Raw genomic sequence first — 16,156 nt, forward strand, 5'->3', positions numbered from 1 at the left:
CCCACTCCCGAGCCTTTTCTGGTTCAGCTGCCAGCTGGAGTCCGAGGTGGTGAGAGCCACACTTCCTTCTTGGTCCTGTACCTTGAGTCCCCATCTCCGGCCTCCGCCAGGGGGGCAGGGACTAGCTCCGCCACCCAGGAATGCTGCAGGGAACTTCCCCGAGATACTCATAGTCTCAGACTATTTACAGAGCCCAGGCTCTGGGGCCACTGTCCCTGATCCACGCCTCTGGTCTCCTGGGTCCGCTCCTTCAGGAGGGGGACTGGTTCAGATCGGGTGGTGGTGGGACCATCAGACCAGAGGGGGATACACTCGTCAGTAGATGCTTCTGGTCACTCCCACCACCCAGGGCCCCTTGCACCTAGAGAGAAAACTGCCCGTCGGAGGTCTTGGACTGGCACCCTTGGCACATCCGTTTGTGTCTGAGTAATCGATCTGTCCGAGAAAAACACTGAGAAGAAAGGCAGGGTAAGTGCTGGGAGAGAGATTGGGCCCCCTGTTAGCCAGTGCCTTTCCCACACAGGAGGGAAGGGCCACGGTAGCTGTCCCCTCAGCACACGCGCAGACAGCAGGAACAGCGGCCAAGGGTGCAGGCTCTGGGCCCTGGCTCTAGCCCTTGGCAGCTGTGTAGGCTCTGGCAAGCGACCTGCCAGTCCTGAATCTCTCATTATCTGGAACCTGGGGCTGCAAGCCCTCCTCAGAACAGCTGCTCCATTTGTAGGGACTTACTACTCTCCAGCCCCAGGTAGTGATGGGGCTGAGGGTGGAGGGCAGAATCCAAGGAGCAGGCCCTGGCCCTCCTGGAGTTCTCATTCCAGGGTGTGCTGAGGCAATGCATGAGTGTGGAGCAATGGCTGGGAGCCAGCAGATTACCTGGGAAGTGCCTGCTTGTATCAGCTTCCATCTCTTGTTCCAGTCTTGTTTTGGCTGGGGCACTTACACTCTCAGCAGACCAGACCTCCAGGGCAAAGATTTTATCTTTTCCTAGCTAAGTCCACCAACCCTGAAGTTGGACTGGCTCCTGGACTTTGTTGTGTCCTTAGGGAATAAGGAGGACACAGCTTCCTTTAGGAACCGCTCTCACTATGCTCAAGGAAACAGTGATTATTTTGCTAATCCTCTGCTGTGATCAGCTGCCTGGGGCCAGGGACCTGGGCTACAGTGAGCGCTGCCTGGCGGCTGGAAGGAGCAGTTCAGATGTGAGCCTTACCTGATGACACCGTTCACACTGGTAAGGCTTCTCGCCACTGTGCACGCGCTTGTGACGCTCCAGATGGTACTTCTGGATGAAGCGCATGTTGCATACGTCACACTCGAACGGCTTTTCACCTGGCACGGGCAGAGGGCTGGATGTCAGGAGTTCCACAGGGTGGAGACGCACTCCAGTCACAGTCACTTTTCCGACAGTGAGTAGACCCTCAAGTTACTACAGATGGGTAGGTGTCTGCAAAGCTTCTGGTCTTAGTGACAGCCAGCCCCCAAACTGTGCAATTCTCTTCCTTATTCATTCACTACCTTTCTTCATTTCTAATACTTCCCCCTTTACAAAAAAAAAAAAGCTTAGGGGCCAACACAGTGCTATCGCAGGCTAATCCTCTCTGTGGCCCAAAATCCCATAGCCCAGTTCCTATCCTGGCTGATCCAGCTCCCTGCTTGTAGCCTAGGAAAGCAGTGGAGGATGGCACCAAGTGGGAGACCTGGAAGAAGCTCCTGACTCCTGGCTTTGGATTGGCCCAGCTCTGGCCAACATGGCCTTCTGGGGAGTGAACCAGCAGATGACAGATCTGTCTATTTCAGTAAAATAATAAACCTTAAAAAAAAAAAGCCTCCTCCTTAGATCTTACCTTCTGTCTGATGATCACATGGGTTTTCTTTTATTTTTATTGGAAAGTCAGACATACAAAGAGGAGAAACAGACAGGAAGAGCTTCCATTCACTTATTCACTCCCCAAGTGGCTGCAACAGCCAGAGCTGAGCCCATCCAAAGCCAGGAGCCCAGAGCTTCTTCCGGGTCTCCCATGCGGGTGCAGGGTCCCAAGGCTTTGGGCTGTCCTCGACTGCTTTCCCAGGCTACAAGCGGGGAGCTGGATGGGAAGTAGGGCTGCCGGGATTAGAACCGGTGCCCATATGGAATCCTGGTGCGTGCAAGATGAGTACTTTAGCCATTAGGCTACTGCGCCACGCCCAATCACATGGATTTTCACCTTGGTAATATATGAAACCTTATGCTATGTCAAACATACTCGAGGGACAAGAGACAATTCAATAAAGGAAACAGAAGCCCACCAGAGCCACACAGAGAATGCCAGCTCTTTACTCCTTCCCACTCCAGCGACAACAGAAAACTTACCAGTGTGAATCAGGATGTGCCTCTTGAGGTGGTAACTGCTCCTAAAGGCTCCGAAGCAGTGTTCACAAGTAAAATTTTTGGGAATCTTGACTTGAAATGAACCATTTTGTTCCACTACCACCACCTGGGGCAACAAAAGGCAAGTGTAAGGCTCTCCTCTTCCCGGAGGGGCCGCATGCTTCCAGCCCACCTCTGGCTGGTGAACAGAGATCCTCTCAGATGCCTACAGCATGAAGTTCAGAGACCCTTTGGGGAAGAAAGTGGAACGGGTAAGCTCTGCTGCGGGGAGGGCACTGTGGTGTGTGCAGCAGGTAAAGCCGCCACTTGGGGTAACTGTATCATACCCTGAGATGCTTGGGATTGAGTCTCCAGTCGACTTCCAATCCAGCTGTCTCCTGATACACACTCCGGGTGGCAGCAGGGCAAGTTCTTGGGTCTCTGCTGCCACTCACAGACAGAATCCAGACGGAGGCCTAGGCTTCTGGCTTTGAGCTGGCCTGGTTCTGGATCTTGTGAGCATTGAGGAGTGAACCAGTGGATGGAGATCTGATCTGTCTCCAATTCCCTCTAATAAATACACCAGTGGGGTGGGGTGCTGGTGGTGAGAGGAAGCTGTCTCTGTTTTCAAATCCAACCCTCTACCATGAACTTGACCTGCCTTGGCCACAGGATCTCAGGCTCTCTCACCGGGCCCAAGGATGCTTCCGTGAAGGTAGAGGTCAACTCCCAAAGCCGCCTTATGGTGGAACTGGGGGGACCCTGGCTCTGAGGGCACAAAGCACCCAGGCGGGGTTCTAGGCTTAGCCATGGTGGGTAGGAAGAGGGGTGTACCAGTTTGGGGGAACCACCCCATTACCTGCCTTTTTAACAGTCTTTTTCGAATGAGAGGCCTCGGCCAGGCTGTCATCATCTTTGCGGTTCCGGGACTTCTCGCTGTCTTTCCGATGGCCCTTTGAAAACAAATCAAATTTCAACTCACAGTCCATCTCGGAACACCAGACGAGGAGACCAGAGCTGCTTTCTGAGGGCTCCTGAGGGTAAACCACGTGCCCCAGAGGCTTAGGAAAAAGCACCAACTACTTCCTCGCCTTGTACTTGGGTCAGGAGGGGTCACAGGTACACACACCTCTTCCCTGGCTCTCTGACATATCCACACTCATTCATCCCCCTGGCCCCATGGCCCTGATTTAGGGAGCACTGAGGAAGCAGAGCTTAGCGCCTCCTGGCAGAGGGCTCGGGCCACCCATCCCCCAGGTGCCACGATGGACTCCAGCGCTGTACCTGACTCGAGCACCTCAGCACATCGGGGCTACCTGCCCGCTCGCCAGTCCCGGCCTGCTTGCTGGCAATCTGGCTCAGCATCATCTTCTTGCTGGCTGCGGTAGGGACCAAACTCACACCTGCTAGGCCTTCACAAGCCAGGAGACTTGCCTAAGTTGAAAGGAGATGAGGTGTCAGGTCACCTGGCAGAGCAGGGCAGAAATAGGCCGCCCTCCTCGACAGAGCTGCCTTTCCACCTGCTACACGGCGGCACGTGCTTCTCCCTCGCTGCCCGACCTCGCTTTCCTAGCGGAGTGCTCCCTCACCTGTCTCACCCGGAACCGCCTGCTCATTCTGTCATCCCTCAGCATCTGAACACGCAGCGCGGCAATGATCACGCACTCTGGGCATGTCTGTCGTCAGCACAGGGCCAGGCACGGCGTGCGTGGCGGGGTCTCACTTGGCGGGTCTTTCCTAAGTTCTCAGCTGTGAGGGGGTAGGAGGGTCTGTCCAGCTGACACGCTCAAAGCAGAGAGGCTCAGGGTGGCTCTGCTGTCCGCACTCAATGCCCCTCTGCTGCTGAGCCCACTCCTGAGCGGCAGATCTCGCTGCCACCAATCATACATTCTATCAGCATTTTTCACCAATTAAAAAAAATTGTTCCCCGAGTGCTGTCAATTATAGCAGATATACAAAGTAAATCACCTGGAAACACATAGGGATCTAACATACAGTTTCCCTTGACGCCCCCCCTCCCCAACTCCCCGGCCATTCATGGGTGTGCACATATGTCCACCTGTCTTCAAATTCCCTACACCATTTAAACAGTTTCTTTTCACTGTTACATTTTCCAAACTGCTTAGCCACCATTAAAGAATATGCTTTTCTTACTGAAGAAAAATGTGTAACAAACAGTTGGTCAAGTAAACTCCCAAATCCATACAGCTGCCTTTTGGATGAGCAGCATACATTGGCACCCCTTCTTCCATGTGCAGGGACATTGGGGAGACCCAGGTTCAGAGTCAAACACCTCAGCTCTGACATGAGCGCCGTGTGATGTTGGGCAGGAGACCCCGCCTTTCACAGCCTCTATTACCTTATATGAAAAATACCTCTCCTGGCAACGTCAGTTACACATGAACCGCCTGGTGGTGCCCACTATGCCTGGGCTGGGCAAGAGTGCATGTGGCACTGAGACCTGGGTTACAAGAGGAGGACACGGAACAGAAGGCTCCTCTGCACGGGAAGGAGGAGGCTGTGTGCTCCCACGGGGCTGCAGCAAAGCCAGCTATGACTGGAGTCAGGCTGCCAGCACGGACAGGCTGCTGGGCAGGATCCCTGGGAGGAAGTGGGATGCGCTCTGGAGGGGGGTACAAACTGCTTCTCTTCCCATCTGCTGTCTGGCCGCTCCCTCTCCAACGGAGTCCCCACAACGCCTCTGTGGCTCGGAGTGATCTTCAAGGCATTCCCATTCCGTGGAGAGTCAAGTCTAACTGCTTCCTGAGGCATAACCACTTCCTCCAGTCACCCTCTGTTAATTTCTCCAGGAAATAATTTCCTCCCACCCCTCATTCCATCTCCCCAATTGGTCCCCTTTTAGCCCTTTCCTCCTGGCCACCCACCCTCCCCCTGGTCTCCCACCTCTCTTAAGCCCTGCCCATGGTTTCCCCTAACCTTTCTCTGCTTGCCTGGTTAGCCAAATACTGGCCACCTTTTGAGCTTCGTTGTTCCCCTGCAGGTGGGAGCATCAGCCTTGCCTCTTGCCATGTGAGCACACATCTACTATGGCACTTTCCTGCAGATTTACAACCTCTGCCCCAACGTGAGGTGCAGCGAATGCAAAACCCCGAGCGGACTGTCTCTGCAACCCTCTCCCCCGGAAGCTTTCTGGGGACAAGGATCATTTTTCATCTTTGTCTTCCTAATACCATGACTTGCATGTAACGCGGGCTCAACAAATTCCTGTTGGAAAACAAGAACAACTCTCCCCACCCACCCCAACAAACAAAGCATTCGCCAGACCACTCACTCCCTTATGTCCCTCAGGCACCTGATGTACCAGAGGTAGACTGAGTCAGTGCAGGTTCCAGAATGTTCCAGCAGCACCTGTAACCGGAAGCTCCCTGCAGGCAGGAGCTTGTGGCCTCTCTTCCTTGCTTTAGAACTGCCCCCGGTGCCTAACATACAGCTGGGCTTCCTGGGTTCAGACAGTGTATGGACTAGGGTGGCCTTCCACTGGAGGAAAACTCTAGAGCATTTTTTTCTTTCTTTCTTTTTTTTACCTGAGCCATGCTGGATTTTCAATGCAACCCCAAGTTCAGGCGCTCCCCGATCCAGCTTTCCCGAAGACACTTCACCCAAGCACTGTGACAGCTCCCTGTTGGCCCTTCGGTCCTGCTGCCATACTGAACTGCCTTTGTCTTCACACAGAAGCACACGTCCTCCAAGAGGGTAGATGGGTGTCCCCAGAACCCTTGGGGCCTCTCTCTGGGTCCTGCCTTTTGTCTGGAGGAGAAGAGGGTCTGCCAGTCCCGGTTTTCCAGTTGAATTCTCTCGATCAAGTTCTCCAACTGCTTCTTGGAAACCTGAAACCAGACCGGGCGGGTGAGGGCACATCAGGACAGACCAACACGGACCAACACGCGCACCTGGGTGCATTCTGCCAAGCTACCTAGGGGGCAAGGGCTGGCTTTCCAGGTCAGAAAGAGAATCCGGTCTCTTTGGCAAGGAGGGGGTGGCCACGGGAGGAAAAGTTAACTGGGGCCTGCTTGGAAGGAACTTTGCCAGCCAGCGCAATGGCTCGGGTCTGCCCACTTGGAAGGGATGGGAAGCAAGGAGGCGGAGAGCCTTTTTTTTTTTCTCTTTTGGGCCAAGTGGGCGCGCCCGCACACCCTTGTACTTTAGAGAAGCGGCCAGATTGGGGTGGATGAAAGCTCAGGAGTCACCTCCGGGACGCTGGACGGGCAGAAACCCACCACAGTACCAGACCCAGCCGTGCTCCTCAAGGTACGGGGAAGTGGCTAAGGAGGTGGAGGGCACCCAGGCCCGGCGTGGTGTGGGGCTGCACGATCCCCCTCCGGCCCTTCCTCCCCCCAAGACGGCCCGGCTGCAGGCAGCCCTTGCTGCAGAAATCGGGTGGAGGGCGGGCGAGCGCGGCCGGAGCGCCCGGTGCGTGCTCGTGCCCGCAGTGCGCCCCTCTGCCCCGGGCCAGGGGCGCGCACAAGTGAAGACGGTGGGTGCCGTGCGCGGCTGCGAGCTCGAGAGGTGCCTCTGCGCTGCACCCCGAAACCGGAGCGTCCCCTCCCTCCGCCGCGCGCCCCTCCCCTCCCCCTCCGTGCGCGGCGCCCCACGGGCCTGCGAGCTGCCCAGGCGCTGCCTGGTGCCCTGTGCCACGCCGCGCGCTCCTACCTGCCGGGCGCGGCCTCCCCACGGCGCGCGGCAGCTCCGCCAGACCCCTGCACACCCTGCCAAGCCCCGCGGCGGCCGCCGCCGCCGCCCCCGCCGGGACCCAGGCAAGTTTACAAACACCAACCCGGGGCGCGTTTCCCCGGAAGCACTTCCTCTTCCCCACCCCCCGGCCTCGCCACCGAGCAGCCACATCCACTTCCGGGCTCGGAGGGCTCTGGGACCAGGCCGGGCCGGGGGGAGGAGGGGACGCCCCGAAAGGCGGGGCGAGGGGCGAGGCTGGCGAGGCTGGCGAGGCTGGCGAGGTTGGCGAGGTTGGCGAGGTTGGCGAGGCTGGCGAGGAGGCAGGGCCGGCAAGGCCGACGCGCGGGAGGATGAAAGGGGAGCAGGCCCGGGCCGGGGCGCGCGCGTGCGCCCTTGCGCGGGGAGAGGAAGCCGGCGCCGCCATCTTGACTGAGGGCAGAGAACCAGGGTTCCCTCTAAGGAATTCCAAGTTGAGGGTGCTTGTTGAGCTCGCATAGACTCTGAAGAAATGCTCGTGGACGTTCTCCCCCGGCAGAAGCCGAAAATGGTTCCAACACGCGGGCCGAGGCTGTGTGGGTCCCGGCTTCCCGTCGCGGGCATGTCAGTCGTGGCCAGGAATTGACCTTTATGGGCGTCCTTGTGTCCTGTACACGAACTATAGCCTCGAGGTGGGCGCCTTTCTTCACACCTCGAGGCCCTGGAAGGCCGGAGGCGCAGCTCTCCTTTCACCGCCTCACCGACTCCCTGCCTAGTGAAGGCTCCAGGGAGGGAGACTCAGTCACTCCCAAGGGCCTTCAAATTCTAGCCTTGGGTCCAGCTAGGGGTGGCATTGTCCTTGGAAAGGAAGCCCTCCCTTTCCCTTGGAGCCCCCATTGCTGCCGTAGGGGCTTGCAGCTTGTGAAGTGAAGGGGTGATTAACCGTGAGAGCAGAATGAGATCTTAATGATGCAAAAGGCATTGCCTCCTGCTCCACTTTTTTTGGTTATTGAAGGCAACTTCCTTGTGAGCTTAGATTCAGGGGAAAATTGAGAGAAAATGAAGAAGGAGAAATAGCATCATAAAGAAATATTTATTTATTTATTTATTTACTTACTTAGAGTTACAGAGCGGGAGAGGGGTCTTTGGCTGATTCTTCCCCAGATGGCAGCCACAGCTAGGGCTGGGCCAGGTGGAAGCCAGGAGTTTCATCCAGGTCTCCTGCGTAGCTGCAGCGCCCCAGAACGCTTGGGCCATATTGCCCAGGCCGTTAGGTGGCTGAATGTGAAGCAATAGGGTCACAAACCATTGCCTGTATGGAATGCCACCTCCACTGCTGGTGGCTTAACCTGATGTGCTACAATGCCAGCCTCAACTTCGAAATTCTTAAAAAATAAGCTTGTGCTTATGTTTACAAATCAAATGCAAAAATTTAAAAGGCAGAGAATGGTCTCTTTCTCTGTCGTTGGCCTATGGTCCTTAACAGACAGCATTCTCACAAATTAGCATAACAGTTATCCCCAGAATTACCTGTGTTTATACACACAATTTGTTTCTTTCAGTACATGTTGTACTGAATGCCTGTAACATGCTTTCTGGTGTATTTTAGACAAGTAAGTCAATTCATGTTTTTAGAATCATTATATACTGTTTTATTTATTCCACTTTGTTTATTTTGGCTGATATTTCACTACCAGTTTTGCCTTTTTTTTTAAAAGATTTAATTTCTTTCTATCAGAAAGGCATATTTTCAGAGAGAAAGAGAGGGAAAGATCTTCTGTCTGCTGGTTCACTTCCAGAATGGCTACAGCAGCCAGAGTTGAGCCGATCCCAAGCCAGGAGCCTCTTGAGATGGTTCTTCATTATCTGCTGCTTTCTCAGGCCACAAGCAGGGATCTGGAAGGGAAGTAGAGTAACTGGGACATGAACCGGCGTGCATACAAGATGCCTGCACTGTAAGGTGGAAGATTAGCCAGTTGAGCTGTCACACTGGGCCCTCATGATAAACATTTTCATATATATTTTTGCATTTGTAGATAACATATGTGGTGGGCTCAACATGGGAACCTAGTGGCCAAAAGTCCTTGTTTTTCATACACCAGGATCCCATATGGGTGCCAGTTTGTAACCCAGCTGCTCCATTTCCTATGCAACTCCCTGCTTGTGGCCTGGGGAAGCAGTCGAGGATGGCCCAAAGCCTTGGGACCCTGCACCCGCGTGGGAGACCTGGAGGAAGTTCCAGGTTCCTGGCTCCGAATCAGTGCAGCACCGGCCATTGTGCTCACTTGGGGAGTGAATCATCAGATGGAAGATCTTCCTCTCTGTCTCTCCTCCTCTCTGTATATCTGACTTTCCAATAAAAATAAAATAAATCTTTTTTTAAAAATCTGCCCTTCCAATAAATATAAATAATTTAAAAAATCCATGAGTTATCTTTAACTACTTTAATAGTGACCTTCCTTATAAAATTTTAAAGTTTTCTGTTGTCGCATTTGCTATAGCTTTTGGATTTTTGTGACATATAACCTTGAAATCACAAAAAGATCTCTTACACACTCTCCTGATATTCTTAAGAGTTGTGTGTTTTCAGTTTATCTTCATTTATTTTTGCTTTGGGGAATACTAAGAAATGTGAAACTTAAAAAGCCGTAGTCATGTGTGTGAGGTACTAGCCAAAAGTTTGAAAATCAGCCTGCTAGCTGCTCCCCAGTCATCTTCGTCCTCTTTGGAAAGGCGAATGCATAATTGGTTCCCAGCTGATTTCTAGTCCTGCAGTAAGGGTGAAGTGATGTGGAAGGAGAGAAAGCTGGAGAAAGAACCGGCTCTTGATGGTGAAGAATTGTGAGTGGAATGTAGCTAGTTTTTCAGTCAATATAGGTTGAGTCCACACTCGTTGTGTTGGATGCCTCTGTGCAGGGCCTTGGCGTAGGGAAGAAGACGGTGCGGAAGATGGAGGCTAGCCATGTTGTAGGTGCGGAGGGGTCCTTGTTTTGTGTGTGGTGCTTTCCTGCATCGGGCTAGGGGGATGGGTTACTAAGTCTATGGCTTGGTGCAAGGAGGGCTGTGAAAGTCCTTGGGGCTTGTTGACAGGTAGATGACCTGGGAGTCAACATTTCCACTTTCCCACGGGGAGCCAGGTGCTGGGAGCCCTCACCTCAGGCAGCCCCTTTCCCTTATGGGGGAACTTTCTCTGACTCACTCTTCCCTCAGGCGCCTCAACACACACTGTGCTAATGGCCCCTGCTGTCCTTTCCTAGTCCAGTGTCTCTTGCCCCAAGGAGGGTCTGAGCAGTCTGCTCCTTCAAGGTCACCCTTGGTTGGCCTCACCTTGCAGAGCCTGTGCACCGCTTCTCCAGGAGCCTGGGCAGTGGAGGGTTGTGGAGCCTTTGCTGAGTGGACCTGGCTCCCCGAAAGGCAGATACAGCAGCTGGAGTCAGTGCCAGGCAGACCGGAAGCAGTGGACTCACGACTTTTGGGGAACCAGCAGGACTCTCTGGTCGCCAGCGGGCTGGGGATTGTGTAATGCGTGCAGCGGGGGCTGACTTCCTTTGCTGTTCGCCCTCTGATGAGAGTGGGTGGTGGAATTGGGAAACTGCACAATGCGCAAGGGGACATTCCTGGCATCTGGGGATTTCTGTATTTTGGAATTCTTGTGATCCTTACTTCCTCCTTAACTTGGTGGTTGTTGCTTAGAAATAACATTTATTTTAACTACCTAAGTCATAGGGAATTCTCTTATGAAGTTCTAAGAAAATACAGATGTATAAATAAGAAAACTGAAACCACTCACAATTACAACACCCAGGAAACAATTACAGTTAATATTTTTGGAGTCTTTTTTAGTCTTTTTTTTTTTAATGGGTAAGAGGTGGCTGCTAGGAGGGCTCGGGTTTCTCTTAGGGGGAATAGAGATGTTCTGAAATTGAACAGTGGCACATTATTATGAGTAGACTGAGCGCCTCTACAGGGCTGGGTGTGGGAAACCTGCAGGTTTGGGGTCACGTGGGGTGGCATGGGGTCAGAAACATCTGCCCATGGGCCATACAAAGCTCATGAAGTGGGTTTGTCAGGCCCTGCCAAGATAATTGCAGGAAGGACTCAAAATTGAATAAAAGTAAGTTGGCTCATTTTTTTAAAAAATAAAATATTTATTTATTGTTATTGGAAAGACAGATCTACAGAGAGAAGGAAAGACAGAGAGGAAAATCTTCCGTCTGATGATTCACTCCCCACGTTCTGCAATGGCCGGAGCTGTACTGATCCGAAGCCAGGAGCCAGGAGCTGCTTTCCGGATCTCCCACACAGGTGCAGGGTCTCTAGGATTTGGGTCATCCTTGACTGCTTTCCTAGGCCACAAGCAGGAAGTTGAATGGGAAGTGGAGCAGCCGGGACATGAAATGACGCCCATATGGGATCACAGTGGTTGCAAGGCAAGGTCTTCTGCTACTAGGCTATCATGCCTGGCTCAGTGGACTCAGTTTTGTTTTTAAAGATTTATTTATTTTTATTGGAAAGACAGATATACAGAGAGCAAGAGAGACAGAGAGGAAGATTTTCTGTCCTATGATTCAGTGTCCAAGTGGCTGCAATGGCTGGAGCTGAGCCAATCTGAAGCCAGGAGCCAGGAGCTTCTTCCAGGTCTCTCAACGCGGGTTCAGGGTCCCAAGGCTTTGGACTGTTCTCGACTGCTTTCCCAGGCCACAAGTAGGGAGCTGGATGGGAAGTGGAGCTGCCGGGACACGAGCCAGTGAGTAGGCTCATTTTTAAAATTGGTGACTTGGTTTTTTTTTTTTTTTTAAAGATTTATTTATTTTATTACAAAGTCATATATACAGAGAGGAGGAGAGACAGAGAGGAAGATCTTCCGTCTGATGATTCACTCCCCAAGTGAGCCGCAACTGCCGGTGCATGCCGATCCGAAGCCAGGAGCTTCCTCCAGGTCTCTCACGCGGGTGCAGGGTCCCAAAGCCTTGGGCCATCCTCAACTGCCTTCCCAGGCCACAAGCAGGGAGCTGGATGGGAAGTGGAGCAGCCGGGATTAGAACCGGCGCCCATATGGGATCCCGCGGCGTTCAAGGCAAGGACTTTAGCCGCTAGGCCACACCGCCGGGCCCCAAGTTGGTGACTTTGTATAATCGATGAATGTTGTTGTCTTTGTCTGCATGGCACTTGGCAAGGAGATTTCTTACCCCTGCTTTAAAACAACCTTATAGAGTATGTAAGTCTTATTTTTTATAAACAGTGTTTAAAAATTGCCTATAGATGTATACACATAGTATCATCCTTCTGAACCTTCTCAAAATTATAGACACTTTGCTTCTCCACAGGTCATGTTTTAGCATTTTCCCCTGACCTTCAATAAGAACACTCTCTTTTGGTAACCACAATGATCAAATTTAGGAAATTTAACACTGATAGAATACTAACATTTATGATATATTCAGTAATCAGATAGTGTTATAATATCTTTTTAAAGATTTATTTATTTAATTTGAAAGTCAGATTTACAGAGAGGAGAAGACAGAGAGGAAGATCTTCGTCTGCTGGTTCACTCCCTAAGCATTCGCAACAGCTGGAGCTGAACAGATCCCAAGCCAGGAACCAGGAGCTTCTTCTGGGTCTCCCACGCAGGTGCACAGTCCCAAGGCCTTGGGCCATCCTTGACTACCTTTCCAGGCCCCAGCAGGGAGCTGGATGGGAAGTGGGTTCTCTGGTAGATGAACCGGCGCCCATGTGGGATCCTGGCACATACAAAATGAGAGCTTCAGCCACTAGGCTGCCGTGTTGGGCCAATATTATAGTATTCTTTTTTTTTTTTTAAAGATTTTATTATTATTGGAAAGCCGGATATACAGAGAGGAGGAGAGACAGAGAGGAAGATCTTCCATCCGATGTTTCACTCCCCAAGTGAGCCGCAACGGGCCGGTGCGCGCTGATGCGAAGCCAGGAACCAGGAACCTCTTCCGGGTCTCCCACGCGGGTACAGGGTCCCAATGCCTTGGGTCATCCTCAACTGCTTTCCCAGGCCACAAGCAGGGAGCTGGACGGGAAGTGGAGCTGCCGGGGTTAGAACCGGTGCCCATATGGGATCCCGGGGCTTTCAAGGCGAGGGCTTTAGCCGCTAGGCCATGCCGCCGGGCCCAATATTATAGTAGAGTTACAGAGAAAGAGAAAACATGTTTTTCAGTCTCCAAAATGGCTGTGATAGCCAGGGCTGGGCGAAGCAGAAACCAGGAGCCAGCAACTTTTTCCACGTGGGGGCAGGGGCCCAAGCAGTTGGACCATGTTCCGCTGCTTTCCCAGGCACATTAGTAGGGAGCTCTTTGGGAAATGGAGCGCCTGGGACTTGAACCGTGCCTGTGTGCCTCAGTGCTACCCCCAGATGATGTTCTTTACAGCAGCTTTTCCCTTCCTTGTTTAAGAGCCAATTGCACCGTCCTTTCAGCTCCCTCTGCCTGGAACAGAGCCTGGGGTGTGTTTGATTTTCATGGCCCTGAAGGAGTAGAATTCAGGCTCATCGTTTTGTAGGGTGCCCCTTTGTTCAGATCCACGTGCTGCCGTACTGAATTAATGAAGGATTGTGCGCTTGTGGCTGACAAATCAAGGTGCCTTTTCTCAGTGCCTTTCATTGGGAGGCTTGTGATGTGGGTCTGCCCTCTTTCCTGGAGGGGTTGGCTGTGTTTACTAGGATAGGGTAGTATTCCACAGGTTCCTCCACTGTAAAGTTACCGTTTGCCTCCCCAACCCCCCTTAAAAAAAAAAAAAAAGATGTGTTTAAGTTTTATTGGAAAGTAAGATTTACAGAGAGAAGAGACAGAACAGATCTGCTGATTCACTCCCCAAGTGGCTGCTACAGCCAGGCCTGAGCCCATCTGAAGCCAGAAGCCAAGAACTTCCTCCAGGTCTCCCATGTGGGTGCTGGGTTCCAAGGCTTTGAGCCGTCCTCACCTACTTTCCCAGACCACAAGCAGGAAGCTGGAAGGGAAGTGGAGCTGCCGGGATAGAACCAGCATCCATATGGGATCCCAGTGGATACAAAGTGAGGACTTTAGCCACTAGGAAGGCCCCTCAAAGTTTTTTTTTTTCTTGGGCCCGGCGGCGTGGCCTAGCGGCTAAAGTCCTCACCTTGAACGCACCCGGATCCCATATGGGTGCCGGCAGCTCCACTTCCCGTCCAGTTCCCTGCTTGTGGCCTGGGAAAGCAGTCGAGGACGGCCCAAAGCTTTGGGACCCTGCACCCGTGTGGGAGACCTGGAAGGGGTTCCTGGTTCCTGGCTTTGGATTGGCACAGCACCGGCCGTTGCGGCTCACTTGGGGAGTGAATCATCGGATGGAAGATCTTCCTCTCTGTCTCTCCTCCTCTCTGTATATATGACTTTGTAATAAAAATAAATAAATATTTTTTTAAAAAGTTTTTTTTTTTTCTTAAAGATTTGTTTATTTAGTGCAAGGTGTTTATCACTGTTGGATCGTTCTGTTACAGGGTGTGAGCAAAATCACACCAGGCAAGTCTAGGGTGTATTAAGGGATCTTTATTAACCAGATTTGATTATAATAGGGCCCGCTAGAAATAGCAAATCACAAGTCCAAATGATCAAAACCCCAAGAGAAATAAATGGTCATTATCCTGAAGTCCATCCATTAAACTGAAGACCTATGTTCCAGCTTCCCCAGCGATATCAGTTATCCTAAGTGACCTACAGCAAATAATCTGGGCACACTTACAACACTACAGACGTTCACTTTTCCCTGGCTTCTCTCCCCACATTCCACTACTGCTAGCCCTTATCTCTCCTGGAACTCTCGAAAGTACACACAATAGAAATACAAGGCATGGGGCCCGGCGTGGTAACTTAGGGCTAAAGTTCTTGCTTTACACATGCTGGGATCCCATATGGGCGCTGGTTCTAATCCTGGTGGTACCCCTTCCATCCAGCTCCCTGCTTGGGGCCTGGGAAAGCAGTTGAGGATAGCCCAAAGCCTTGGCACCCATGAGGGAGATCTGGAAGAAGCTCCTGGCTTAGGGTCGGTGTAGCACAGGCCGTTATGGTTGCTTGGGGAGTGAATCAGCGGACAGAAGATCTTCCTTTTTGTCTTTTCTCCTCTCTGTATATATGATTTTCCAGTAGAAATAAAATAAGTCTTAAACAACAAAGCATCTTAGCATTAACATCTTCACTGTCTTGCCCAAGCAGTGAACAGAGGGTGAGGAATTCAGACCGACAGGGGCCATGCTCAGGGGATCCTGTCTGCAGGAAGCCAGCGAGTAAGCAGGTGCTGGGGAGGCCAACAGTCGGGAGTGGAGAGCCATGGAGGCACAGGACCAAGAGGGCGAGCCCCTCCGTAGCGTGAGCCTTCATAGGGCTTGTGAGGGGCGTGGTCACACAACAATGCAGTACTGTCCCCTCTCTGGTTCCAGGTAATGATGGGTGGGCGGGGGGAACACCTAGGTGGGGGGGGGAGTGGCTTCCAAGATCTGAACTAGCTGCCTACCCCACAACAGTTCTTCAAGCAATCGCTAAGCCAGCCAATACAGATGCTTCTCTTTCTTCGTATGATGACGATCAGGGATCCATGCTTACCCGAAAAGCTAGAGAGGCACCATTGGTCCCCACTGGAATGGCAGGTTTTGCAGCATTTGTTGCATATGGGCTGTACAGACTGAAAAGCAGGGGAAATAAGTTCTTATGAAGGACTGCACCATTGTAATAAAATGGGGAAAATCTGTCGGACGGTGGGAGTTTGGGAGGGATTCCCAGCCTATACAAAACTGTACCACATAATTCAAAATTCAAAATTAAAATGTTATAAAAATAAAACAATGTTACATTTTAGTTTCCACCTTCTTAAAATTTTTGTGATGAAATTAGTCCTAAAGAACACACCAGGCCATTCTTGAAGCTACCCTCACCCAGTGTGCTGCAGAATATCACATGTTTACATGTTAGCAGTGAATTACCCTACGTAATTCACTTTTTTCCTGCCTGTTTCATAGACTAGTTGACTACCAGTTTTTCGGTCTGGTTATCTGTTGAAGAACTTTTCAAAAAGTTTATGGAATGTAGGGGCCCGGTATGATAGCCTAGCGGCTAAAGAACTCACCTTAAACACTCCAGGATCCCATATGGGCGCCATTTAGAA

At 51.9% G+C, this 16,156-nt stretch overlaps 2 protein-coding genes across 4 annotated transcripts in view; one reads left to right on the plus strand and one right to left on the minus strand.

Annotated features, from left to right (window-relative positions):
- Nucleotides 1–7,276, minus strand: ZNF740 (zinc finger protein 740). Of its 3 annotated transcripts, XM_058673804.1 has the most exons (8): nt 7,019–7,275; nt 5,893–6,195; nt 3,937–4,096; nt 3,632–3,781; nt 3,211–3,300; nt 2,351–2,474; nt 1,211–1,329; nt 1–451 (listed from the first exon to the last, which is right to left on the minus strand). In XM_058673804.1, the coding sequence occupies exons 3-8, from the start codon at nt 3,979–3,981 to the stop codon at nt 362–364; spliced, it is 618 nt and encodes a 205-aa protein (XP_058529787.1). In that variant the 5' UTR covers nt 3,982–4,096; nt 5,893–6,195; nt 7,019–7,275; the 3' UTR covers nt 1–361. The 3 variants fall into 3 exon arrangements, with proteins under 3 accessions (XP_058529787.1, XP_004583243.1, XP_058529788.1); XM_004583186.2 differs by lacking the exon at nt 3,937–4,096 and having other exon boundaries at nt 7,019–7,276; XM_058673805.1 differs by lacking the exons at nt 3,632–3,781; nt 3,937–4,096 and having other exon boundaries at nt 7,019–7,276.
- Nucleotides 6,477–16,156, plus strand: part of CSAD (cysteine sulfinic acid decarboxylase) — a 27,857-nt gene continuing 18,177 nt past the window's right edge. The window contains exon 1 of the mRNA XM_004583187.4: nt 6,477–6,616. The gene's annotated coding sequence lies outside the window, so the exon portion shown is untranslated. The remainder of the gene's footprint in view (nt 6,617–16,156) is intronic.

The sequence above is a fragment of the Ochotona princeps genome, chromosome 15 (genome assembly GCF_030435755.1).
Source record: "Ochotona princeps isolate mOchPri1 chromosome 15, mOchPri1.hap1, whole genome shotgun sequence".
Lineage (NCBI taxonomy): Eukaryota > Metazoa > Chordata > Mammalia > Lagomorpha > Ochotonidae > Ochotona > Ochotona princeps.

Excerpts from the sequence above, each read along its gene's own strand:
- ZNF740 (XM_058673804.1), bottom strand. The coding sequence starts at position 3,981 with ATGCTGAGGGATGACAGAATGAGCAGGCGGTTCCGGGTGAGACAG. Across the intron at positions 2,475-3,210 it reads CGAAAAAGACTGTTAAAAAG|GTGGTGGTAGTGGAACAAAA; the intron begins GCAGGTAATGGG and ends TTGTTGCCCCAG. Across the intron at positions 1,330-2,350 it reads GCACATCCTGATTCACACTG|GTGAAAAGCCGTTCGAGTGT; the intron begins GTAAGTTTTCTG and ends TGCCCGTGCCAG.